The sequence below is a fragment of the Corvus kubaryi genome, unplaced genomic scaffold (assembly GCF_017639235.1).
Source record: "Corvus kubaryi isolate FWS band 111438036 unplaced genomic scaffold, C.kubaryi_AGA036_p1.0 37312, whole genome shotgun sequence".
In the NCBI taxonomy this organism is placed as follows: Eukaryota; Metazoa; Chordata; class Aves; order Passeriformes; family Corvidae; genus Corvus; species Corvus kubaryi.
The window spans coordinates 166075-193312 of NW_024581098.1; the positions used below are offsets into that span (position 1 = coordinate 166075).

A 27238-nucleotide genomic window follows, 5' to 3' on the forward strand; every position below is an offset into this window, starting at 1 on the left:
GCATTAGGAGGGAACTGAAACTAAAGCATGTTACTGCTAAAGAAAACGATGGTGCTTCACATTTAGTACTAGAGGAACATGTAGAACTGTGCCAGGCTCTGTACATTGAACATTGTCATGGATTTCCATATTGCAATAGGACAGCTCTAGAGAAATCATAATATAGGACTGATTTGTATTCAACAATCTGCTCTTTCTGATAAGAAACAACTTAGATTTTTGATGACTTGAAATAATTGGTTTTGTACAAATTTTATCTTAGAATTGTGTAGTTTGCACTTGATCAGTTATATTTTTCCTAAGCTATTCATATATCTTAAATGCTGAAAAAATTCTGATGGGTTGGGGAGTTAAGCAGATTGCTGGTCATCAGAACTTCTTTTTCTATGAGCAGTTTTAAGTGTGCTTTTTTACCTCTGTTGTCTGTAATTTATTTTTGCTAGTTAAAAAATCAAATCTTCTGATTAATCAGCTTGAAGTTGCTGAAGTAAGGGAAGTTAGGCTTTTCCTTTCAGAATTAATGAAGGCATTTTCCATTATTTGTGTCACTTGCATAATCTCTCACAGTAGCAACAATATCTATCTGAAACATAAAAGATTCAGCAAGCAAAACCAGTCAGACATAATCCAGCCTCCCTGGCACCATGTACCTTCAATTTACTGATTATTTCTATCCAATATACTTCAGAAGTAACTTCACAGCTCAGGCCTCCTTGGCTCTATTAGCTTCCTTCTTATTTGATTTGAAATCACTCTAAAGGTAAGAAATCATACTAGCTGCTAGATACTATCTGTTAATTGCTCCTGCAGATAATGAGCACCCTAAGGGTCGAAACAAGGTTACAAGGCCGATAGAGACACATCAGAAATACATAATTTATGCCTCTTCCGGCAGTTAACATTGCAATGTTTCTGTGTGCACAGTCTATCTGAAGCTGTTCAGCCTCCAGCTTTCCAGGCATTTCATTTTTGGATGGCTCACCACTGAACAAACTAGTGAAACCTCCCAAAATCTCCTTAGGGCTTTTTCCTGCTAAATCCTCTTCTGTCATATGCCTCAATTATTCAGTGGTGAAGGATTTTGCATTTCTCTCCTCTTTGTTCCTCTCCTCACTTCCCCACTTGCAGTCCAAATAAAGTGCCAAGACTGAAAAGTATTTAAAATAATTAACTTGGCATCTTGTACAGCTTGATTGAAAAGCAGGAATTATTAGTACAAATGAGCAATACCTGTAGGACCTTTAATATAATTGTTGTTTTGTTTATGCTGACAAAGTACAATGTTTGCATTTTGTTAGATCGTTATTAAGATTTTGAGACAGTGAAGTTATGTCTACAGTATAAATGAGGCATTTATAACTATTGTAAAAAGAACTGTAAGTTGCACTGCAAGCTCTGCATACAACATGTCTGCCCGAGGACCTGTTAACCCAGGCTCTAAGGATGGGCCAGACATTTCATATTCTATCCCCAGGAAACCAGTTACCTTATGGATGCCTCTGATAAACTGGGATCCAGGCACTTGCAACCGAGCAGTTTTGTTTGGCCTCTGTCCTCACCTCCTTTGCCCCAAGAGTTCTCTGAAGAAGCTGACGGAGGCTGGTAGTGCTTGTGTTAATCTACTCAAATGATCTCACTGATGAAATCTCGTGTATCTTCTGATTCACTGAATTCAGATTGTGTCTGCCAGTTTGAATTAGGCAAACCAGTTATATGAGGATAATCCCAAGGTATCATATTGGAGCATTTTCTGTACAACGCTGAAAGGCTGATCTTGTGGCAGGTGGAACAAGCTGTTCCTTCCTCAGAGAGCACTACTGTCATTTTTGAGGGCAGACTAGATATTATAATTCACTGTATGACCTGGAGCAGTATTAGGTCACAAACATTTGCAGTGTTTCTTATTACTGCAGGTTTGACACACAACAGCCACGGGTTCAACTGCAAATTTTTTAAGTGCAGCATCTTTTTTTCATACTCAACAAACTTTTAATTTATTCCTGTGTGATAATGCAAGAAAATTTCTCTGGTGAAGGAATTCGAAATTTTTCAGATTCTACAGCAATGCAAACCCCTGGCATGTGCACAGAGCCATACAAAATCTCTCTCCACAAATTTTTCAAGCATCTATCTTGCAGTGAAAGAAGTGAATGTGTGTCCATCTCCCTAGATTTTAGCCATGTTTAAGTCAGATACTGAAACTAAATTTATTACCTGATCTCCATTTCTAGTCCATTGAGAGATGTGAGCATATCTATAGGGTAAGTCATCCCATCTATACTAGATGCCCCTCAAGAAAGAAAGAATCTCCGTCAGGTGCCTCTCTCTCTTAACTGGCTATGAAAGTAGCTTAAACAGAACATCTAGATTTAACCTAACTATAGTTCAGCAAGATTTATTCCACCCTTAACACGCAGTTTCCTCAGTATCATCATCACAATTCAGCAAGGTATTTAAATACATGCCCAGCATTCCACGGCTGAATAATCACATGGGCTGGTTTAAGTATCTTGTTACACCAGGACTGGATGGTTTTGAACAGAAAGCTTAACACTGTGTGGCTGCCTCTGTTAGACTCCAGGCTGCTTTTTTATGACACTAATTCTCTTTAGCTTTCTTGAGCAGCAGTGTTGGCATTTTAGAGGGCAAATGGAAAAAACAAAACAACTCTTCTAGGTATTTTCAAAAGAAATACATGGCATCATTTACTGCCTCACCCTGTGCTGCATGTCTGACTAAGTGAATTATTTCTGCTTTCCTTTGCCTAAATCTTTTAAATATATTTATTCTCTCCTATTATTTACTGATACTGTTTTACATAACTCTGTTAAGTGCTTGGGGACACTTTCATGGTATGAAATGTTGCACACATAATAAAGAACCATTATTCAGGCAGCTCCCATGGCAGTAGATGGGAGAGATTACAGTGTTGGACCATAAATTGTATCAGTATTGTGTAAGAAGGACATTGTTGACACTTTATGTTCCAAATTAGAAAAAAAATTACAAAAAAACTTGCCAGTTTCTGAGAAGCTTCCAGTAATTTCTTTACATGAGAATCTAAGAAGCATACTCAGTTGACATGTCTCCATTTGACATAATGTTGATTTCAGGCAAAATTTTCCTCTACAACTGGCTGAGGAATACCTAGTTTAAGACACATCTTCTCTCTTGTTGACCTAACTATGCATGTTCTTGCACAAAATCCTGATGACAAGAAGAATTGGATACTCAGAAGAGTATCTATAGGAAGAAGTGGATCAAAAGCCCACAGAGACCAGTGGAATATGAAGCCCCCATCCAAGCAGAGAGCAGAAAGAAGAACATTCCTAAAACAAGCTCATTCGAGGTAGCTTGAATTCTGGCAGGAAACAAAATGAGCTGAAACAAATGTCAGCTCATTTAATATACAAGTCAGATGAAGAGCCTGAGCTAGATGATCAATGGTGCTTGAGAGCATCAGCATATTCCACCAGAATCCTCTAAAATAATCGCTCACAGTAACCCTGTGACAGTGGATGATGTCTGAGAAGGATAACTGAAAATCACTGAGCTGAAATGAACCTGAAACTGAGCCAAAACCAGAGCAAATCACTGTCTATCAAGAACCAAAGGTGAAACTGAACTTCTAGTGTGAAATCTTAGTAGATTTCTCTTGTGTTCTCCCTTTCCTGTGTCAGACATCCATGAAGGACTGGCTCAAACAGCGAGGGAGCAGCCTGCCCCCGGGTGATGCGAGGCTGGCTGTCCTAGAGGTCACAGATTTGCTCAGTGTGCCCATCAAGGCTCACGGGGGTATTGGCGCTCAAATACAGGGTACAAGAGGCTGCCTGCAATTCCTGCAGGTCTTAAAACAGGAGTTACACCAGGGCTGGAGGTGTGGATGGGATCCCAGTGGGCAAGGCTAAGCAGGGGTGAAGGCCATGCTTCCTCAAGGCTGCTGTGAGGCCTTGAAGAACTGCTTGGGGTGCTGGTGTTGCAATTGCTCTAAGATGGAATCTTGGCTGGAAGAAAAGATATGGGCCATGTGCTCTTCTACAGCACAGTGTCTCAGAAGGACTCAGACCCACAGTGCCTCACAATGGCTTTGAGCAAAGCTTGTGCAGGGAGGAGAATTGAAATGTAAATTCAAGTTTGGCAGCGGAGTTGCATGCTTGCATTCTGCTGGCCAGTACCTTTATCTGTTGCTTCTTTCTTCCCCACTCAGAATAGCACATTTCTGCTATTTTAGATCTAGTTTTTCAGTATCCTGGGGTTATGGCACTTCATAGCAGGAAGAAGGTATAATTTTAGCATATTTTAATTTTTATGCCATGCTCTCTCAATCTGCCTCCTTATCTCCTTTTGTTCTTTTTCTCTTAAGCAGAAAGGCAACAGAAATCAGGTACCGGGGAAAATGAATACTGCTCCCTGACAACAAAATCTGGAGCCAACTGTTGCAGTCAGTTTCAATTTGCATTCTCTGGTGAAACCCTGAAGCTTACTGGGACATGGAAACACTCAGGCTAGAGCAATTTATGATCATGCACGTAGCTACTGCTTTTTTTTTCTTTTTAAACTTCTTTTTTCTTGGAGTTGTTTAAAGGAAATGTTAGCAGAGATGCAGACTTCTGCCAAACATATGTAGCTTTTAGGATGTTCATATGCAGAATGAATTTTCAGTCCTGAGTGAGGAGAAGAGGGCACATTTCTCATGCCCTGCTAGGGAACAATACAAATTCAGTACCAGCTTACACAGAAATCTCAAATCTCAGTCCTAAGTCCCTCCACAAATAAATACATGAGCCACTCTGCACAGTTTGCCTATTCTTGCCTCACTTTGGACATAGTTAATGATGTAATGTTAATTTTTGTCGATTATTGTTTTGCATTTTGTAGTGTAGTACTGTTTGATTAGTTTCTTTGTGTTTCTCAGCAGGAGAGTGAATTTCGTGATCCAAATACATTCCCCCTCATTTGACACCTGACATTAACTATTGGAGGAGACCATAATAAAAACACAACGTGATTTGTACCATTACAGCCTTGGTAATGGCTTTGGAGGGCTGAACATATTAAAATGATTGTATTCAAAGACACTCAGAAGCTAAAAGCCTCTGGTTTTGACAACAGAAGTACTGGTTGAAAGCGTTACCTCCCTTCTCTTCAAAATTTATGACATTGTCATTAAAATCAACATCTTTTGCAAGCGACAGTGAGGGGAAAGTGTATTTGGGTGGGGGAATAGAGGGGAGGACAAAAAGGAGGAAATAGGACTTTTCACCATGAATTAATAAGCCAGAGAATGAATGTTTAGGCAGTAGTGCTTAACTGGAACCAGCATCAAATAGTCACTATGAAGAACTAATAAACATTTTAGCACTCACCAGTGAGGCGCTAATGAAACTGTATGTGTGTTTTTGTGTCCATAAGGGGGAAGCAATCAAAAACTAAATATTAGTTAACCAATTAATACTATCCTTAAGGAAAAAAATTGTTCCTCTTGGTCATCTTACCAGGCAACAAAAATGTAGACTCATAAGTTCAGAGTCTGATAGGCACAACATACATCAATAAAAGAGCAAAAATTAAAGAAAATCTAGTTGTACTCCAGACAACTCTATTTATTTAAAGAAATATATATATTCAAAATTAGGTAATGATTTTATAGCACTTATTATGGGAGTCAAGAAAGCCCTATAAATTGTGAAATATCTTGTGACTGGATTATTATTCTTTACAAGACTACAAGATATTAATGATTTTACAGGATATCATAAAAAGACTAAAATATTTTCATGGTTTTCAATGATACATGATTTCAGTTTTTTAACAGGTTAAGCTGTCATTTGGATCAAGAAGTATTTAGAAAACTCCTCTGTAGCCTCAACGTATTTCTAAACACATAACTGCAAATTTTTCTTTAAGTTACACATACTTACCCATTTGGAAAGCAGATTACATATTTATGTGCTTAACTATGGATTCATTTTCCTTACTTTAGACATGCAATTTTAAAAGTTTCCTTCAAAGTGACAGGTTATTGATGTATTATTGGAAGAAACCAAAATATCACCCCAAAGATGTGATCTAAAAGCCTGGTGTTCTCTTCATTACATTCCAGCTTTCCAAAGACTTCAGATCTTATCTTTTCTCCTTATAGACTTGGCAAAGTTTTATATACAGTTCTTGGAACCAGGAATTCAGTATGTGAGCACCATCTTTCCATGCCCTTCCCAGCAGGCCTATTTTACTTAATAGCAGGTACAGCTCATATACAGAAAAATGTGTGAAAGTCTCTAACAGGAATCCTTTCTGAGCTGAAGACTTTGTTCTACAAATTACCCATGTTCAGATATTTGTCTAACCATCTTCTATAATACCTTTCCATCTTGCTTTCAACTTTTGTATATGCAGCTATCTGTCTCTTCTGTTTCAAGGCTGCATAGAGAATGCTCTAGTTAGAATCAAATCTGGAAATTGATTCACAGTATGTACAGATACTGTGAAAGCAGAAGATATTCTTAAAGTGTCTGATCTTCCTAACTTGTTCTGCAGAGCCAGTTTAAATGCTTCTGAATATATAATCTGAAGGACTTGGTCTTGATGACTGCTGTTGATGAAACCTTGAGTAAGAGGAAAAAAAAATCCTTTACTGAAGAAGAGTTTTCCAAGTGTAGTAACAGATGAACACAACACAAGTCAGTTGTGATGGACTTGCTACTTCATCTGCTGATAACAACTAGAGCAAGACACTTCACTGAATGGTATAAAAAATTCTGCAATAAACAGTTCAGGAATAGCCTGCCATGAAGAAAAATGCTTTTTCTATCTCAGGAAGCAGAACTCCGAAAGACACAATAGCTAGATTGTAAGTATTTGCTGTTAGAATGCTGAATAATAATAATAGTACTCATAATAACAATAATAGTAATGTTCTTCAATCCTTGGTTGCCTTTACTGGTTGTGCTTGGCCTCAGTGACACTTGACAACAAAAGCATACCTTATACAGGGAAATGTTTAAAAGATAATTCCTCCTTGACACACAATTCACACTTTGCCACTGTTCAACTTAGTGGTCCTTTAGCTTTCATGTTAGGTGATGTATAGCTAATGGGCTTTCCCAGAAATCATTTGCAGCTCTGTACATTCTAACCAGCTGATCTTTTCAGAAGAGCTTTTTTCAAAGCTCTGTTTGTTCTCATTGCCTCAATTGTATCTCAGTTTCAGGAACAAATACAGGACCCCGTCTTTGGGGTAGTAGATTTTGCTGCCCTCTTATATTTAAGCTTTTTCATACTAGGAAGCCTTTCATAAAGAGATGAACTGGTACTGCTTTTTAGATTGTTCTGGGTCTTGGCCCATGTCCTTGTTCAAGCCCCAGCTAAAAGTGAATTCTTACAGCTGCTTTAAGTAATTGAGAATCAAAATTTAGAAGTGAAATGCTGATACCACCTTCCCCATTACAGCATTTAGCTGCTTCTGTCATGAAGCAATCAGCCGTGTATTGTAAGTGACTGTGTTGTGAGCCTCTCTGATCTAAACATGTGTTAGCTTAAAATATCAATTCAATTGCAATGCATTATGCTCTGCTCAGAAAACCCATCTGGTTTCAAAGGCTGCTGCCACAGGATGTGCTGCTGCTGCGAAGCCAAAGGCTTGTTTCTGCCCTTGTTTGCACTGCTCTGTCTCTCAAGGAATGGCATTGAAATAGCTGAAAGTGAACCACCCCAGAGCAGGTGTGGGAATGAGTTAGCCAGGTGTATGGCTACATCATGCAAATTTCCCAGCTTGTTTTCCCAACTTTGCTGCTACACTCATTATCAAGGAAGTGAAAGAAAACCCCTCAAAAACAGAGAACACCTTTGGATTTCTTTTCAAGCAAATGATTGTAACTCCATTTCTTTCCTACCGAATCACCATTCAAGACACTTTGAGGCATTTCTGAGATCTCTTTAAAACAAAACTGACTCCATAGGGGTGGAAAGTAAAATCACGCTTTTTAAAGGAAACACCAAGAAAAAAGATATGAAATGTTCATCCCCTGCCAGAATCTTTTTACTGCAAATGATTTTAGTGTCTAATGTGCTGCAGGTGAAAATACCTCATTGAAAACCTCTAGATGAGAGTCCTGGCCTCATGGCATGAGAGAGATCTGCTGGGACTGCAGTGGGTCTGAAAAAAAGGCACGGGGAGCCATTTTCAGTTTACTGTTGCCTTGGACTCATGTTGCACATTTTCTGCCTTCTGCTGAGAAAGCCAGCACAGAGCCCAGTTACTGAGGAAAGCAGTTATGTTTTGAGCTATATTTAAGGATGACAAGCAGCTATGAATATACAGAGAGTAAATGCTACCAAGTCAGTTAGGGTCAGGATCAAGAAGATCACCAGAGCTCAATTTTTTTTATGGATTTGGGGCATCCTACTTATTAAGCTTCATTACCAAGAGTGACTAACCTAGGTGGCACAGGAGATCTGGGGAAGATCCAACTCAACTAGATGGTGCATGAACAGCTCTTTCCTATCTATCTATCTATCTATCTATCTATCTATCTATCCATCCATCCATCCATCCATCCATCCATCCACCTTTCTGGTGATAATGAATGACTCAATACATTTATCCACAGAGCAGGAAGGAGAATATGAGAGCACCAAAGGCACTCATTAAAACCTGAAAACAGCCTGAAGTTGCATAAGCTTTCAGAGGGCTTTGACACCGGGGTGGCAGCAGATGGCTGAAGGAGGGGTACACACCGTCATTTGCTTGCCCCTGTGATGGGGATGACAGCACAGCTCACGAAGCAGCCCTTGAGCAGATTTTAGTACAGCATAAAGCATGAGATGGAATGAGATGATAGTTTATTTAATTTTGCAGGCTGAAAACTGCAGCGGATTGGGAGGTTTTTCATGAGTCACTCTGTTGTCCCCACCGCCGGGGACACAGCAGCAGCCTTGCTCAGAGCGATATGGCAGCTGGCAGAAGGGGTTTGCTGCTGCTGATCTCTGCCACACATGAGCCCTGAAAACCCCATAGTCCCACGGCCCAGAACCTGCAGGATGCTCCCAATCAGTCCCTGGGCTGCTCTCTGACACTGCCACGGGGTTCCTGGGTCCTCCTGGTTTCACTGGGGAGAAGCTCCAGGGAAGTTGCATCTGTCAGAGCTCCTGCAAAGCTCTGTGACAATCCTGGATAGCTGCTGGAGGATGACAGGGAGCACTACTTGTGGCTGTGCCAGGACAAGTCACACTGAGGGACAATCCACTCCACACTTTTGACTCAATTATGTGAGTATGGAAGAGTTCCTCTGCATCTTGAAATGTCCTCAGGGTAAGACAGAACATGCAGAGGCAGTGTCTGTTAGCTATAAGGGCCTGGGATCAATAGTAATTCAGTAACCTCATACCACGAGATTCTTCCTGCCCAAGCTGTTGAACTCCTGAGAGCACACTGGCCACCCTTGCACAAATGATATGCTAAAAGCCCCAGTCAAAACTAAAACTAGAAATTCTCTCTTCAGCTGTAACACAAAAGCCATTAATGATTTGTTTTTAAACTGTATTCATTATACACAGAGAACAGAATACAGTTTACTTCTTTATTAACTGACATATTGTGAGAAATAACACCCACTGGAAAAAGAAAAATATTTTAAATTCATTTTCATTATAATTTGGTTAGGAAACTAAAAACTAATAGAACGCATTTAATAGGTTTGTATCCCCATTAGGTTAGGTAGAATGTCATGCTTAACACAAAAGACAGCTACTTAATACCTTTTTCTAAAACAATGCTCCTAATTAATCCCAGCCCAGCAAGTAGATTTTATTCATTAAAACAGTTCCACTGAGTTCAATGGGAAGGTGCCCACAGGGGTGAACCTCCTATGCCTGACTGGACCTTTTGTTTGAGTCTCACTGTAATGCTGGTTATTCACTGATACTTGTAAAACTGAGCACAAAGCAAAACAGCAATGGGTTTTGTTTATACTTGCAGTTCGAGACTCACCTAACACCCAGCTGAAAAATACTAATATGTATAAAACAAGTTATAGATATGAAATCCCATACAATGTCATCATTTGTAGTATATCCTGTACACAAGTAAACTTGAATGTCATGCGAGGCACATTTTAAAACATGCATTCCCACTTTGACTTGCAACGTGCAGCTAAAATCACTCTCAACAGAAAGGATTACTTTTCTGCTAATTTTCTGGTAAATTTTGGAGAAAAAAAAGTAATTTTGCAGATTATCATGCACTAACATGCACTAGCAATGAAAGTGACAGAAAATTTTCAGATCTGTGTTTTTGGTGTGAAGCTGGATGCACACACTGGCTCTGTGACTGAGGCTTTAAAGGTCACTGCATGATGAAGAATTCACATTATTTCTTATCTTTGAGGTATTGTGCAGTCTTTGGGTAAGACACAATCACGACTAAAATTTCTCACTGCTATATTAGACACAGGAAACCTTTCTCTGTGCCAAGCATGCATCACTTTTTTCCCCATCCCTGAGCAAATATACCAGTCATAAAAACCACAGGAACCCAAAATGAAACTGGAAATTTTTTCCTTGTCAAATCCACTTTTAGCACAACAAAAAGGGAGCAGAAGGATACACCACCAACTTTCTGACATTCCCCAACAAATAAAATTCAGTGTGTAGGCAATATATCACGCTTGCAGAAACTAAATGCACTACTTTGTGTCTCAGGCTGTCTTTATCACTATGTATACATTAGCAGTTCTGTGAAGGCACTATTAAATTTAAAAACCTGTAGATAACGTGAAAGTGATTTTTGTTGGGGTTTTTTTGCCATTCCCTGCAGCAGTAAAGATTTTCTTTTCACAGTACCTCCAGGCTCATAACGCCCTTAAAGCCTGGATCTATCAGAGGGGAGAAGCTGATCCACAGGAGAGCAGGGCTGTCCTGCAGAGGGATCTCAGAAGACTAAGAGGAGTGACAAAAAGACTTACAAAGGCATGTTCATATTATTTTGGGCCACCAGTACTGGAAATACTTCAACAAACTGGAGCAAGGCCAGTGAAGGGCCAGTGAAATAACAGAATCATAGAATGGTCCTATCAGTACCTGCTCTTGTAAATAGTCTCTCTCCATCTGCCTTGCAGGCCTCCTTCGGATACTGAAAGACCACAGTTAGGTCACCCTATTTCCATGCTGAACAATCCTAATTCTCTTATCCTTTCCTTGTAGGAGAGCTGCTCCATCCCTCTGGTCAACTTGACAGCCTCCTTTGAATTCACTTCAACAGGTCCATGTCCTTCCTGTGCTGGGAGCCCAGAGCTGGATGCAGCGCTCCAGGTGGGGTCTCACCAGAGCAGAGCAGAGGGGCAGAATCCCCTCCCTTGCCCTGCTGGCCATGCTGCTTTTGACCCAGAATGGGATATGGTTTGATTTTCTGGGCTGTGAGTGCCCATGGCTGGGTCATGTCCAGCCTCCCACCCACCAGCACCCCCAAGTCCTTCTTGTCAGGGTTGCTCTCAATCTGTTCATCCCCCAGCCCGTGTTGATACCGGGGGTTGCCCTGACCCAGGTGTAGCATCAGCACTTGGTCTATTAAACCTCATGGGATTCCTATGGCCTCATTTCTTGAGATTGTCCAGGTCCCTCTGGATGGCATCCTGCCCTTAAGGTGCAGCAACTGTGCCACCCAGCTCGGTATCATCTGCAAATTTGCTGAGGGTGCACTCAATCCCTTAGTCTATGTCATCAGTGAAGATATGAGATAACTCTGGTCCCAATATGGACCCCTGAGGAACACCACTTGTCACTGATGTCCATCGGGATTCTGAGCTGCTGACCGCTACCCTCTGGAGGTGACCATCCAAACATTTTCCTGTCCATCTAACAGTCTACTCATCAACTCCATCTCTCTTCAATTCAGAGAGAGAGGGATGTTGTGGGGGATCATGTCAAAGGCTTTACAGACATCCAGGTATACAACATCTGTAATCCTTCCCTTGTCCACTCGTAGCCACAATGTTAGGGGCTAGAGCACAAGGTGCCTGAGCTGTGTGTATAGCCTGAGGGAGGACTGGTAGAGAGGGCTGTGAAACAAAACAAGAGATCTAATTGCCATTTTCTCCTGCCTAAAAGGAGAATTATACAAAACCCTCAAACTTTTCTTAGAAACACACAGTGAAAGAGTCAAAAGCGCATCAAGGGAAAATCTGATTTGCTGTAAGAAAAGAGATTTTTGCCAGGGCGGTGAGCACTGGTACAGTTCACCCAGAGAGGCTGTGGGCTCTGCTTCCACAGAAGTACACAAAACTCGAAGAGACATGGCCCTGAGGAACCCGATCGATTTTTGAACATGGTTGTGCTTCCAGAAGGATTTGGATGGGGTGATTGATTGAAGACCCTTTGACATATCTTATTCTTTCCTTCTGTGACAAGTATTTTGTTTCTCAATTGGTATGACCTGGAAATACCACCCAGAGGTGAGATTATCAGCTTGGTATTTGAACAAGCTGCATCAAAAAGCCTTGAGAAACCAATCTTTAAATTATATTCCTATGCAAACCTAAATTTATAAAACCACTTATAGTTATTTTCTTTCAGACTGGCATAATACTTCTAAAGTACTCAAAATATGTATCTAAAGTTGTGTTCAAATATGTAAACATATGATAAAATTTTTCAAAATTTAGTGAAGAAGGCACCTACCTACTATCATTGGTAACCAGCTGATTTATTGAGACCTTCCAACAGGTTTTTGAAGCTTAGCTAGAGATGTCTCTATCTACAAATGTAGCTGGGATAGCTAATGTGAGAAGAATGAGGACAAAAAGAGTAGCAGTAAAATGTATACTAAATCTTAATACTGTTTTTAATGACATTTTTCTACTAAAATTACATGTGCAGATTTCACACTGGTATGTTATGAAGCCTTACTGCCATTCACTCAGAATGACCTGAATAGTTTATTCATTTTCCTGTGATGTAATGAGTGGAAAAGTGGTCAATGAGTGGCCAGGCTTCACGAATGACATTTTTTGCATCAGAATGCAAACTCACACTGATATGTCTATATAGTGCTGTGTGATCCCCTGGTCTTTTTATGGCCAGGTAATAGGTAATAAACAAGGATAAAGATATCAGGATAAACTCAATAAAAAATAAAGAGTTGCCAGAATATATTATTTATGAAAAACTGACGCAGTTCCCCTCATTACTAATATTGCTAGAAGAATTCGGGTTATTTTACTGCAGTTAAACAGAAAGAATAAAAATGCTCATTAGTCATCTCTGATTGACTTTTAGGGGTTGAGGTCCTGTAAAATGGGTTTGTTAAGAAGCAACACCATAACTCTGCCAACTCCTTATCTTCCTGACAATACCTGCGTCCATTGCCTCTTGCTTTTACAAGTTGTATTCATGATCATACTTTTAGATAGATGAATGGACAGGGACAGGACATCAGGAAACACAGGAAATAAACACAGGACATAAAGCATTACAGGGTTACAAAAAGAGCTATAGGGTTACAGAAACAGCATGGACTCATAATCACTCCCAGGACATGGGTGCTGAAAGAGAGCTGGTACTCAGAAAAGATGGAAATAATGGTAAAAGCAGTGTCTGTGAATGGAATGACAGCAGGATGTTTCAGAAAGGGTTCCCTGATAAAACAGATTCTGTTTGCATACAAAATCACTTTGGGGAAAGATAGTGGGTAGTTGTTAGAGTCTGCTGTAAAATTCCAGAGTTAAATTTGGATATGGATTGAGATGTTCAAACCATTATTACAGGGAGAAATTCTGCACAGAATTGTCTCATTATGGCAGCCTCTGATGTGTCAGATGCAGGCTGGAGAACAAGTGCTGCTGAAGGCAGCCCAGATATTCCGGAGTGTGACAACTGACAGCTTTTCTGAGAGAAAGCAGAGAGGATTCTTTCTAAACTTAGTTATGGAAAGTATAGAGGTTGTTACAGGACATCTAATTGTAGCAAAATAGCATTGGATCACATAAATGTTCATTTAATTTCTATAAAATGGAGGGATAAACAAAAATAGATTTGTTAGTAAGCCTAACAGAATTTTAGAGAAATGAGTGAAGGCAGCAGAATTAATTGTTCTGTCCCCCACTTCTCTGTGGGGGAGACTTGGATTTTCTCTGGCAAAGCACAGGAGGATTTCTGAAGTTTTTGAACACTGAAAACCAAAAACTTCTGGAAAAAAGCTTCAAAACCTACCTCAGAACTGGTTCTTTCATGGAAGTGAAAAAAGGATGATGAGCAATAAAGGTTGTGCTTCATAGGACAATTTTCCACAAGAGCTCTTGAAATAAGAGCTCAAAGACAGAGCCAGCTGATAGGAAATAAAAACAGAAAGCAAATCTGTATTACTGTAGATGGAAGCAAAACTCGAAGCTCCTTGCTTTCACACGATGCAACCAAAACCTCTCTGTCTCAGGATTCAAAATAAGCCAATGTATAAAATCCTGCTGTTGGTGAGAAGCATCTTAGAACTGGTGCCATGTGACTGAAAAGGAGGCATTTCACAAGTACCTGGCTGAAGCAGGACTACAGTGTAGGCTTCCAAACAACACGAAGTTTTAGAGCAGCTTTTAAAGCAATAATTAACTGAAAACAAAGGTAAATATAGAACCACAGGATGGCTTGGTTTGGAAGGGACCTTAGAGGTCATCTGTGGATACAAAAATGCTGCTAGCAAGAATTTTTCTTGCTATTTTCTAAGTCCATGAGCTACTTTTCTCTCCCATGGAAGATATTAGCCAAGTTCTATAAACTATGAACACCTGCGACCTTGCAAAGCTTTGTTTATGCTACAGTAGAAAAATATTTTGACAATGGATGTTTTAGGATTTTAGCCAATCACCCCAAGGGGTGGCTGATCCTTCGTCCAATTAGACTATGAAGAAAAAGTCTATAAAAGAGTTTGTAAAATAATTAAATAAATCAATCTTGCTGCACAATTCCTGCCTGTTGGATCTTCTCTCCTCCTCCCTGTGGCTGTGGGATACGGTAATATTTACTACAGTAATAGTCATCTAGTTCCAACCTGTCTGCCATGGGCAGGGACAACTTTCAGGAACATCAGACTCATCAAAGCCCTGCCCAACCTGGCCTTGAAACATGAAAGTGTATGAAAAATAATGGATATGTTAAAAAAGAAGTAGATCATAAAAGAGCCACAGAGTCTAGAACATCTCTCTATATATCTTTCTTTTATAACCCCTTTCTCAACAAGTAAAATGTGGCAGATCTAATCTATCAAATGGCAGAATGGTGACTACAATGCTAATGGGAAAGTACTGGTGAGTAGTTTGAGAGGTTAGGGAATAGTAGAAGAGAAATAAGGCAGGTAAAGGAGCTATTTAAACAAAGATACTGCAGATTATGTTGAAATGTTAAGAAAGAACCCTTGGGGTGGAGTAGAGTTACTGTTACCTTTTCCAATCCTGATTATACTTGGAACCAATCTTGTTCAAAAATTTCTCTTAATGACCTTTGTTTAAAATGTAACATACTAGTAAGTGTTTGGGAGACATTGTCAATATAGGAAAGGAAAGTGGTATGTGGAAAAATCAGGGGCACCCTGCAGGCTGGAAAAGTAGAAAAGAGATGAAATTTCATTACATGCATTTAGTTGCTAACATTTTTTAATGCAATCGAAGCGTCATCAGTGACATGACACCAGAAGACCCTGTGTGTTTTAAAAGATCATGAAAAAACTAGGATTAACTAGAACAATACGTGAGTGAACAGGGAATTACAACCCTAGATCATACCTAGTGAGATATTGCCATGAGAAATATGGGGGCTCTGGATAAATGTCATCTGGAGTCTTCTGTGCAGTCTTGGTCATCTGTATATACCAAAGATGAATTCAGACTGGGACTGATGAAGAAAAAGTCTATGAAGAGAATTCAGAATCTCTCATGAGATGAGAGAATGCACAGCAGGAGGAATGATTCTTACTTTCCCATCAAAGTATATCTTATTCCCTAATCCCATTTGTCACTCGCAATAGTCCCACTGGGCAGGGGAAAGCAGTGCAATTCCTTGTCTGGAAGGATGCATATTTGGGATGACTGGTGGCCGGTATGTATTAAAAAAAATATTGGCTGAAGACTGCCTGCTTTACCCTGTAGTGGAGGTTCTCTTAAATTTTTTTTTAATAATAATTATTTTAATTTATTTTTTCTTTGTATTGACTGTTTTTTTCACAACATTTGAAAAATCATAATTATCTCTGAGACGTCGGCTATTCTCTTATACTTGATTGAAATATTGCAATGGATCAGAAGTTCTTAAAAGCAGGACTGAAGCACAGAAATGGGCAATATAATTGTATGACCCTCATTTCCTTGGGGAAAGAGTGTAAAAACAAGGATGGCACAAGAGTAAATATGGACAGACTGCTGATAGAATTAAAAGCCAGGACAGGCATCAGTAGGTCTCTATCAATCAGAGAATTAAACTTTCAACTGGTATATTAGATACTAAGGGTATAACTAGTTTTAAGATTGTAATCAGGTTATGAAACTGATTATGTGACATAATCGCCTTCAGGAAGTCCTCTCCTGTACTGTCAGAAACAAGGGTATGCTAACATGATGGCTCTATCCTAATGAGCACAAGATAACATTTTTAAAATTTGCAAAAGGACCTGCAGATCAGTTTAATAGTCATTTGCAGAAAACACATCTCCTCCATAGTGTATCATACTTGCTGATCCTTGTCACTGGAAATCTGTTTTGCCAAGTTTCAAGCAGAATCTGTAACTATAGGTGGCTCTGGTTTAGTTTCTCTCTGGAAAGGCTGGGTGCTGAACTGCAGTGGTGCAGAACCTTGACAACATAGAGAAAAGTAATGGCAGCTTGCCCAGAACTTAAGTGCTGCCCCTTATTTCCATACAAATATACATTGAATTGTATAAGACATTGCATCAGAATTATTTTTATGTATGTATGTATGTATTTATTTATTTATTTACAGTGCACTGCAAATGTAGGCAGCATTTTACAGAGCAATCCAAAATTGCTGTGAAGGTAACAAAAAAGAAAAGCCATGCAAAAGTGTAACACAAAAAAATTGCTGCCTTAAATGATTTTCAGTTTACTGGGCTGATATGAAAAGTCTGAGTTCCTGATGCACAACGTGGAGCTTTGCCAGAAGATTTTTTTAATGAACTAGCTAACAACACAATTTGCTTCTGCCAGATAAAGTTAGGACCTATCAGCCATGTCATAAACTGCTATCAAGTCTCTGAGCTTCTTCTTCAGCTCAGGCAGGAGCAGCAATTTGTTTGGAGTAGAAGGACTGGAGAATGATGCTTGGTGGCACTGTGAACTTTTGTACACTGGCTGCGGTGTCAGCATATGAACAGTGCAGGGTTCCCAACAGAGTTGGTAGAAAATGGGCAAATGTTTGGCCAGAGAGATTCCCTGGAAATGCGTTTTCAGCAGAATCCAGTAGCTCTGTTGTATGTGGTGACTTCAATGAAACTTGATGAATTTATAAATGGGTCTGAACTTTTCATTTTGCTTGGGCACTACTGCCAGTTCCCATTAAGAAATGCAGCTTTATATGACATAAACTTTGATTAGACTTTGATTAAACTTTGATAGAGACTTTGATTAATAGCACTGTACAGAGAAGCCAGAACAAACCCCCCAGGGGCTGATGAAGAAAAAATTGTCAATGCAGTAAACAGGAATGAGAAGCTAATCTATAATTTAGGCAATGTGTTAATTAATACAGTATAAATAATGAAATCTGTGGTAAATCCAGGGAGTAATCCTTTCTATCTGCTCATCTAGGTGTAGTTAGAACACCATACCCTCAAATAGGAAAGTAGTATCTGTGTGATAACCAGTGCGAGTCTCTTTCCAATCAGATGACCAGCAGGACTTTTTGCTTGCTGGTGTTTACTCATTTTAACATGAGAAGCCTTTTAAAATGAAATGGCATAGTGGGAAAACCGAAGTAAGTAAAAGGAGAGTGCCTAGGGACGACTGCTAGTCTGTGGGCAGGATTCCAAGACAAGATGCCACATAAAGGGACAGCCCTGACCTTCCTTATCTACCCTGATGCTGTGTCCTCCCTTGCCACCCCAGGGCTAGCATTACCCATTGTGTGACATCCCCCATCCCTGTACTCAGAGCAAAAGCAGGAGAAACAGACTCCCATGAGGAAAAGAGGAAGGAATTACTTATTTCAAGGCACATCAGTCAGCCTTCGAGAGAGTAGATATTTCTTCAAACTCAAAGGAATCACCAGAGTGTAAAAGGTGGAGGTAATAGGGGCATAAGCACAGCTCCAGCTTAGTCCACCATCAAACTGAAGTTGTTTATCTTCCTGAGAAATTAGCACCTAGAAATCATCAGCTTCCCCCAAAAGCAATTTCATTCCTTCCACTCAGGTGGGACCTAAGAACGAACATTGCCTCTAAATGTGCCAGTTTTGACAAAATCTTAAAGAAGAATCATATTTTTAGATAATAATTTAGCTGTTGCTTTATTAATACTCAGATATCTCTGGATGAGGATGCAGAAGAGAGATGCCACTCCATAATGACTGTCAATGGCCTCCCACACAAGCCTTTCTCTGCTGCAGGGTCATGATAGGGTGGTACACAATCCTTGCTAGAAGCTTACACTGCAGTTTTTAAATTCATGCTTGGGGAGGCCAGGCAAGTGCTAAAGGATCCCTGTGGTGCATCGTCTGGGCTTTTGAAGTGGTCCTCACTGCAGTGCACAGGAGATTGAGAGGGAAGGTTTTGCAAACGTTGCACAAAATTTTTCCTGATCCCCATAAGGATGCATGTACACGTCTGCACGTATTTATTACCTTGATTAGCAGGGCTTAGTTACTGAAATAAGAAATAATCTGAACCAAGCCAACACCCACTGCAAAAAACTTGGAACCTTCAGTAATGCTGATAGCGTTCTCCTGTTGGGAATGATGTTATTTTGTTGCATTTGGAATTGAAAATATAGAATTTCATAAATAAAAATACTTAAAGGTTTTTCTTTCAGTCATTAATAGATTAATATTAGAAATACCCTGCATACAGACCATTCATTTCCCATGCCAAATTTGTGGTTTGTGAAAGTCATATACCTTTAAGAACATGGATCAGCGAGGCCACTTAACAATTCTCATAATAACTTTGTCCTGTGGGACAGAGAACTAAAAGAACAACAATAAAAAACAAGTAGCATTCCCTAAACAGAGAAAATCAATCAAACACCCTGTTTATTGATCCATGTTAGAAATCTCTCTAACAGGCTCAGTGAGTGGACAGCCAGCTGAAGCAGACACCTTATGGCTGGGCCTTTTAAAACACCCATTTGTAGCATGATACCACTGAGACGAATTATGGTCTTCTTATGCAGCCTCACAGCTAATCCACCATCCTATGGTGCAATGCATTATCCTTATCATTTCTTTAAGAAAAAAGAGAGAACAGAGAAAGGATTTTCACAGCTGGCAAGATGCTAAAACTTACTAGCTTTTATCATGAGAATATAACGGTACTACTTTTTAAGAAAATACTACAACCTTGTTTAATTTTCTTAGGTTTTTTTTTAATGGATCCTTTTCTCTGTGGAATTTGGAAGAAAATGGGGGAAGAGAGCATAAGTAAATAATTTCAACCTTTTCAGCTGAAATCCATAATTATAGTTTTACTACTTTCTGGTTTCTGATACATAGGTTTCACAGAGCTGATTGCAGGCTGCAGGAACAATTTTTGCCTCTTAAATGGAAGCATTTCAGGTCTTCTCTAATTAACAACCACTTGCAGAGTGTATCACAGACTTAGTGCCTACTCACCAGGCACGTTTCTCAGAGAGAGATCTGTTATTGCACTAAAATGAGGATGAGAGGCATTCTGTATTAATAGTTTATGAAGATAGCTAAATTAAAGCTGACCATACAGTATTCTGTCTATGTTCTTCTCCTAAGTCTCTTTCTGGGCTCTCTTTTTCTGGGGAGAAAAATCTTGAAGTGATAATACATTCTCCTCAATGATAATAGTTTGAACTTAGTGTCATCATTTTGAGGAATAGTTGTAGGAAGTGCTTAGGCAAACTTCCTTGTACAGAGCACCAACTAATTAAAATAGAAACTTTGGTTTTCTTTTCCCATTAAGGTGGCAGAGTTATAGAACTAATGAAACAAAAACATAGGAAGAAGGACAGCTCTTTATTACATGACGGTTCAGAGCACTGTAAAGGTAAATCCTCTGATTTATCCACAGGAAACTGCCCAGGATCAAGATCTTCACACTTATCCATTTGTGCCCAATCCTTTTTTACCCTATCAGTCTCACTGCATGTTACTCATAATAAGCTAACCAGACCCAAAATTTTCTTGGTGCTGGCATATTTTTGTCTTGTACAGTGGTAAGCACATGAGCTTAAAACAAATGACAAAAATTCTGCATTTCCTTCCTCTCTCTGTCCCTCTGATTCTTCCCTTCTCCCTTCCCTCCTCACTGCCTCACGACATTTTTGTCATCTTCTGGATCCCAAGATCTCATTCACTTCATTCCCTTGCAAAAAAAACTTCTGTCCAGGTGCAGCCATAAGGCAAAACAATGGCACAATACAAAAGGACAGCTGTCAGGTAGCCAAAAGCAGCACGAAAAAAGCAGTAGTGAATAAGATATTCTAATAACTGTATCACTGACAAAGCCATATAGCAGGACATATGCATGCATTTACCATTTTAAAGAAGTAGCCACATTTGCTGAAAGCATCAACCTTAGAATGAAACCCAGAGTGTGAAGGAATGAGTACTGCTAGAGAGATGATTTGTATTATTTCAGATAACCATGGCCAAGAACTGATGGGCATAAACATCGGCGTTTCTTCACAGAATTGCTGTTATCTCCTGTGCCATCTCCTGTTTTGCTTAATGCCATATGAACCTCATTACTGCAGTTTGCAGGGTTTTGTACATTCACAGAAAAAAGCATAGGGAGAAGAGCAATAGTTTGATTGATGCAATTTTCACATTGGCCCCGTGGAGAATCAGAAGAGCTCTTCTATTACACAAGGACATGCAGAAAGCAAAACATTATAAATCCTACCCACAGCCCAGGGCCACTAAGAAAGGCTAAAAAAACCTCTAATAACACAGGTTTTCTTAACAGAGTTATTGTTAACAGCTAAATAGCAGCTAGCAGGCAAGATCTGCTCTTATGCCAGGACTACAAGGCACATGGCAGTTTGAAAGAAGGATAAATATCTCTGTGTGGAAATTACATCTTCCAAAAATTATAAAAAATAAATAGATTAAATGAACCCCTACCTTGGAGAGCCTGGAGTGTACGAGTCTGTACAACAATACAGAGTTGCAGGACCAGCTGTGGTGCACTTTCCAGAAAGGTGGCTAGCAAATGCAGCATACTCACATCTGCATACTCATACACCATTTTCCAATAAAACCGCCATCTGTCATTCTCTCCGCTTTGTCGACTCCGGATACCCAAGTACATCGTGTGAAAATACCTGGAAATGAAAGAGAGTGGTTATGGAAGCACAGAATGATATTTTACAAGTTATAGTTCTGCCTGCAAATAACATTTTGTTCAATGTACTTCGAAAGAATGAACATATATTTTAAAAGATTGTTGTATTTAAATTTATAATAGTTGATCTGATAAGAGTAAATGAAACTGAAGACAAGACTAGCCTTTATAAGGCCATTAAAAAAGCTTAGCATTGTCTTATTTGTTAAATAGTATTTTTTTCAAGGACCCAGTCTTCTAATTTGAACTATAAGGGGGGTATCTTGATTATATGGCCTTCCTCAGAGGTTTTTCAATAATGAGGGGAACAAAACTCTTAAATTCTCTTAAATGAGAACCTGCAAAGAACTAATCTCCTTCCGCATGGCTCTATTAGGACTTGGAGGACCACCTGCACTGCAAGTCTGGGGTGGTCTTAGCCTGGAGCCCTGCCATGGCTGAGCTTATTGTCCTGCTTTCCCACCCATCTAATGCACTGAGTACTATATTTCAGATACTGCCAAATATATAGGGTTTTTTTTCCTCATCATTTGATTATTTCAGTTGGAGAGGAGATGTAGCTGTGAGTTCCTATTTTGGGAGGCGTGGAGATCTGGCTGTGGATTCCCTTGGAGATCAGAAATGACTCAACTATGGTAGCTCCCATGCAGCAGTAGCAGTAAGAAGCAGCAGGAGCCAGGAACCCACCAGGCTGATGCTGCTCCCAGTAGTAACCAGCAGATAAAGGGAGCAATTGTCAAAGCATGTCAGCTCTTGCGGCCTGTGCAATCAGCAGGAAAAACACCTGGTAACCAGACCATAAAGTAGATTTTGGTGGGTGCAGGAGTAATGAGTGGTTTTAGGAAGCAAGGGGTGTCTTCTGAAGGCCAGTACCCAGATGCTGTGATGCCTGTGGTGACCCTTGCAGAGCTTGCAGCAGCGTCCCTTGACACACCTGAGTCACAGCAGAGTGATCACTCTGGGTGGCCTTTGATCTGCTCTGTTATTGTGATCTGATCTCAGTTAGTCTGTGTCAGAAAAGTTCCCACATTGTTCCTACAATTTTAATTCCAAACTAATTAACGCTGGCTGAAAAAACTCCCAGTCTCACTTAATGAAAAATTCTGACGATTAAGGTGTTGTCTTGCATCAGGGTGCCTTGTGTCCTACTGTAATGCCCTGGTGGGCTACTAACTGCTGTAGATTTTTGTTTCTCTTTTTCTTGATGTATCTTTCATCTTCCTGACAGAATTTTCTTATGATACTTTTAATATGTTTTCACAGCAATTTTTTAAAGTGAGATCCTATTTTATAATTAGAAAAAGTTTAGTAAATTTTAACCACTTTCAATACGAATTGTTCTAATTAGTTGAGATAAATTATTTCAGTACTTCTTCTTTCCACAAGTTCTTGTCTTAAAACCCTTTTCATAACTGGTGGAGCATGGTGAATTGTGAAATCTCTTTTTAAAAAAGTTGCACGCAACCTTTAATCTCTACACTGTTCAGCTCTAACTCTGGAAGTGTCTTATGCTGATGAGAAGACTTTTGGCCTCTGACTCACAAAGAGCCTGAGACTTGGTGGCCCCCTTGAAGAATGTCCCAATGAACCCTAGTACCCAATGCACTCTTCTACCCAATGCACATTCTACTTCAGAGCAGCAGTTTTTATCCAGGAATATTCACCAGACAAAACCAGGGAGTAGCACAGAGAAACAGCTGAGAGGACAGATCTGAGCCTGCAGCAGTTCTCTTGACAATGCACATCATAGCAATATAAAAGGAAAACACATTAACCTCACATTTAAATTAAAATCACACCAGGTGGCTTTGAATTTTATCAAAGTCCCATGTGGGAGTGAAGCAGCAGTGAACTGCTCATTGAGATTGAGACCACAGAGGTACAGTAAACAAGAAGCCAACTGTAACTCTCATGCAAAACACTGAGCAGGTCTAGATGGGTCAGAGTGTGATGGGGTAACTGGGGCTCTGTGGTGTCCTTGGGGTTAGGTAAAGTGAAATGGCCTGCTGCCCAGGTCTGAAAGCCACTGAGCTGGAAAGGCATCTTTTGCTGTACAGTTCTGTTAATGGGGTCCATTGGACCCACAGGTTCTCAGTCACAATCCATTTAATTGTTCCTAGACCTCTCATTAAAGTCCTGCAGCACAACAGGGACAGGTAAGGCTTGTATTTCCTCCTGCAGTTTATTGTTTGGGTGGGCTTTGTTTGTCCTGCCTAACATGTCCTCCTGAGGGGCACACCTTGGAATATTGCACATAGTGGGAGCATCTTCAACATCCTTCTTTTAAGGTAACACTAACCCTTGATATAAATTCCTAAAGGAGCTGTGGCTGCTGAAGGCTGTGCCAGGAGGCTCTAGCTCTGCCAGTGGAGCCATCTGCAACTTTGGTTCTACAGCATTTGCACAAAAAATACTTTTCCTATTAAAAAAATGACATACTGTGGCAGGTGAGGACCCCTAGGGTTCTTTACCTGTTCTGCAGAGTGGTTGTGCATGGCAAATATGTTGTGATTAATGAACCTGTATGGAAATATTTCCTCTCCCATTGCACTTTATTGTGAAACACTGGCAGTGAGTTATTGGGGACTGGGGAATCATTGCTCTTTGTCTATTTAGCTCTCTGCAGTTTAAACACAAGATGTAGAGGAGGAAGATACTTTCTGTTTTTACACACTGAGGACCAAATTTCAGCCTAGAGTGGTATATTTTTCCTGTCCTTTCAATTTTGGCCAAATTAACTTCAGGCTGAAATGAGCATTTACACACATAATTACTGTCACTGATTTATAGGCACAATCAGGTGATTAGACAGCTAAACATTCTGATTTGCATCCACAATTAACTGCACCAGCAATTGATGTTAGGTGTGCAAATTAGCAGTTATTAAAATAAAAGATGGTCTCATAAAATGATTCATATATCAAAGACACTTTTTTCTGATAGTGAAATAGAAGGGAAAAAAATGGGAGAAAGTGCTTTGTTGTAGTGGCTTCCAAATATAGCTTAACACTGCAGTAATGACACATTCCATTATATATATATATGGATTATGTAATTCCACTTTAGACACCCTCACTGAAGGTCTATTGTCAGCAAATGCCATACAGACACAGTCAGAGGTAGTTCCTGATTTAAAGGCTTTTTATATTTTGGTGTTCTGGTATTGTTTTGGTGGAAATTCACATTTTTATGTGAGTCCAGGTTGCGAGTCTTATATACAGTTATTCCAGAAAGATATAGGAAGAAGTAGTAAAGACTTCTGCATTAGAAAATGTCTTAGGTTTATTGTGGGGTAAATTGATGTCAATGAACCTGAAAGAGCGGGTGTGAATGTTATTATTTTGGTTGTGATTGCATTCAGTCAACTACAGTCGTCTGCCGGTTCCTTACAAATACACAAAAACTGCCTGTCCATGTTCCCAAATAGCATTTAAATGATAGGAAAAAAGATGAAAAAGAGTGAAGAATTGAGGGTTAGAACACCAGACAAAAAATGGAAAAGAAGCAGGAATGGAAAGTGTGGTAACAATACTGCCATCTAATAAAGTAACTACTTTGTCTAATAAATCAAGATAGTCCATTAAAATTTATTTCACTAGAAGAGTAAAATCAAAAAAAACCCCACCACTCTAAGCACTCCACAAAAAGATCCTACAATTTCATAGTTCCCTTGTTTGTGGAGAAAAACTTAGAGTTTCTTAGAGATTTTGCAGTTAGAAGACTATGAAACCTCTCCCATTAAGTCAGGCTCAGAGTTGAGGTTGCTCAGCCTGGGGAAGAGAAGGCTCCAGGGAGACCTTATTGTGGCCTTCCAGTACCTGAAGCTGGAGTACCAGAAAGCTGGAGAGGGACTTCTTACAAAGGCATGTAGGACAAGCGATTATGGCTTCAAACTGAAAAAGGGTAGGTTTAAATTAGATATAAGACAGAAATTATTCATTGTGAGGGTGGTGAGACACTGGAAGAGGTTGCCCAGAGAAACTGTGGATGGCCCGTGCCTGAAAGTGTTCAACGCCAGACTAGATGGGGCTTTAAGCAACCTGGTCTAGAGGAAGCTGTCCCTGCTGATGGCAGGGAATTGGAACTGGATGATTTTTAAGATCCCTTCCAACTCAAACCATTCTTTCAGTCTGTGATTCTATGAAATGTACTATGAAAAAGCAATATCAAAACCGTATTATTTTAAAATACTCTTTTACTCTCTCTTTTTTTTATTTTAATGAAGACAGACCACTGCTTGGGTTGTTAATGCTGATTTAAAGAAGCTTATATTTAGAATTAATACAACGGAGTGAGAACTATGTCACTGAAAATCAGATGGCAACATATATATTGTTATTGAGTCCTAATGTCTTAACCTTTGGAGGAAGTAGAGAAATTTTCAGCATTTAATTGTTTTAATTTATTTCGGTGCATCACACAGCACACTATACAGACCACTGATAAAGCATAACCCTGAAGGACGTGAATCTGAGACACGACCACAAGCGACATTCTTTTTCCATTATATTAATGAGGGAAGGCAGTAAAGTAAAAAACCAAACAGAAAACCAGGCTACTCCTTGTGCTGTCCACAACAGGTGTCCAAGATGCAAGACAAATAGAAATAAAAAAATTGCCTACATTTGTATTTGGAAAAAAATGTATTTTGGTTCTAGGGAAAGAGACATTCATTCTGATAAGACAGTGGCTCTCCAGTCTTTCCAAAATCAAGAACCTTCATTTTGCTCCAGGTTCACACACCAATCTTGAGGATGGTCAGCATAGACTGAGATACCTACATTTGAAATAATTCTGGTAACAATTCACTTACATGATTAAAGCATGCCTACTTGTGCATTTAATTGAGATGAGGTAGTGTAATTATACGATAATACCAAATATTTATAGGAGCGCTTTCCATGTTTAAAGTACTGTAGAACCACTGCTTGATTAACTAGGATGAATGTAAATAATACAGAGTTCATTCCTTAGGAGTTGGCAGCTGACCAACCTACACCTTTCTGCAGCAGCAAGATGATATTTCGGAAGCCTGTGATTAGAAGGACGTGCCTTTCTCTTGTGTGAAGAAAATTCTAACTCCTTTCTCCCTTGTTCTTAGGAACTTCTTCCCAGGCCTTGCTCCAGTACAAGGCAGGCAAGGAGGCCCCCAGAATACCTTCCTAACAGGAGACAATTCCTCAGAGTCAGTTATTCTGGAAGAGTGTTTAGGTGCCACTGGCACCTGTGCTAAACGTTTCCAACCTGCCTACAATTCATCTACTCTTTTATAAAATACCTTTGGTGAATATCCTGGTATCATTGAAACTGAAGATGCTTTTGGCAGTGATTTAACATAGCTTGAGTTTTACCTCAGTTTACTTCATACTATCTGGGGGTCATTTATGCCCATTGCTTCTAAGACATTATTTCAGAAGCTGCTCCATTATCCTTCATAGACACCATTCTTTTTCATACAGATAGCTGAGGCTTTTAATAAGTGAAACAGAGAAACCAAACCCTTATTACTGGTGGACATGCTGTTCCCAGGCATGTGGGACTTAGCTGTTCTTGCTGCACATACTTTGGCTCAGTCAATGTCTTTGAGTCTTCTGAGCTCCCCTGGGATTCCCACCCCAAAGTTTGCTATTTGCTTTTACCTCCTTTCTTCCAGTCCCACAACTTTTGCAAATATTTTGCTACAAATTCTGATTTTTGAGAATTGGAAAAGTTATGTTCATCTGC

General features: G+C 39.7%; 1 protein-coding gene across 1 annotated transcript in view; it reads right to left on the minus strand.

Annotated features, from left to right (window-relative positions):
• XKR4 (XK related 4) overlaps window positions 1-27238 on the minus strand; it is a 223537-nt gene that overhangs the window by 61478 nt on the left and 134821 nt on the right. The window contains exon 2 of the mRNA XM_042029002.1: window positions 21295-21494. Coding sequence (XP_041884936.1) covers window positions 21295-21494 — 200 coding nt within the window. The remainder of the gene's footprint in view (window positions 1-21294; window positions 21495-27238) is intronic.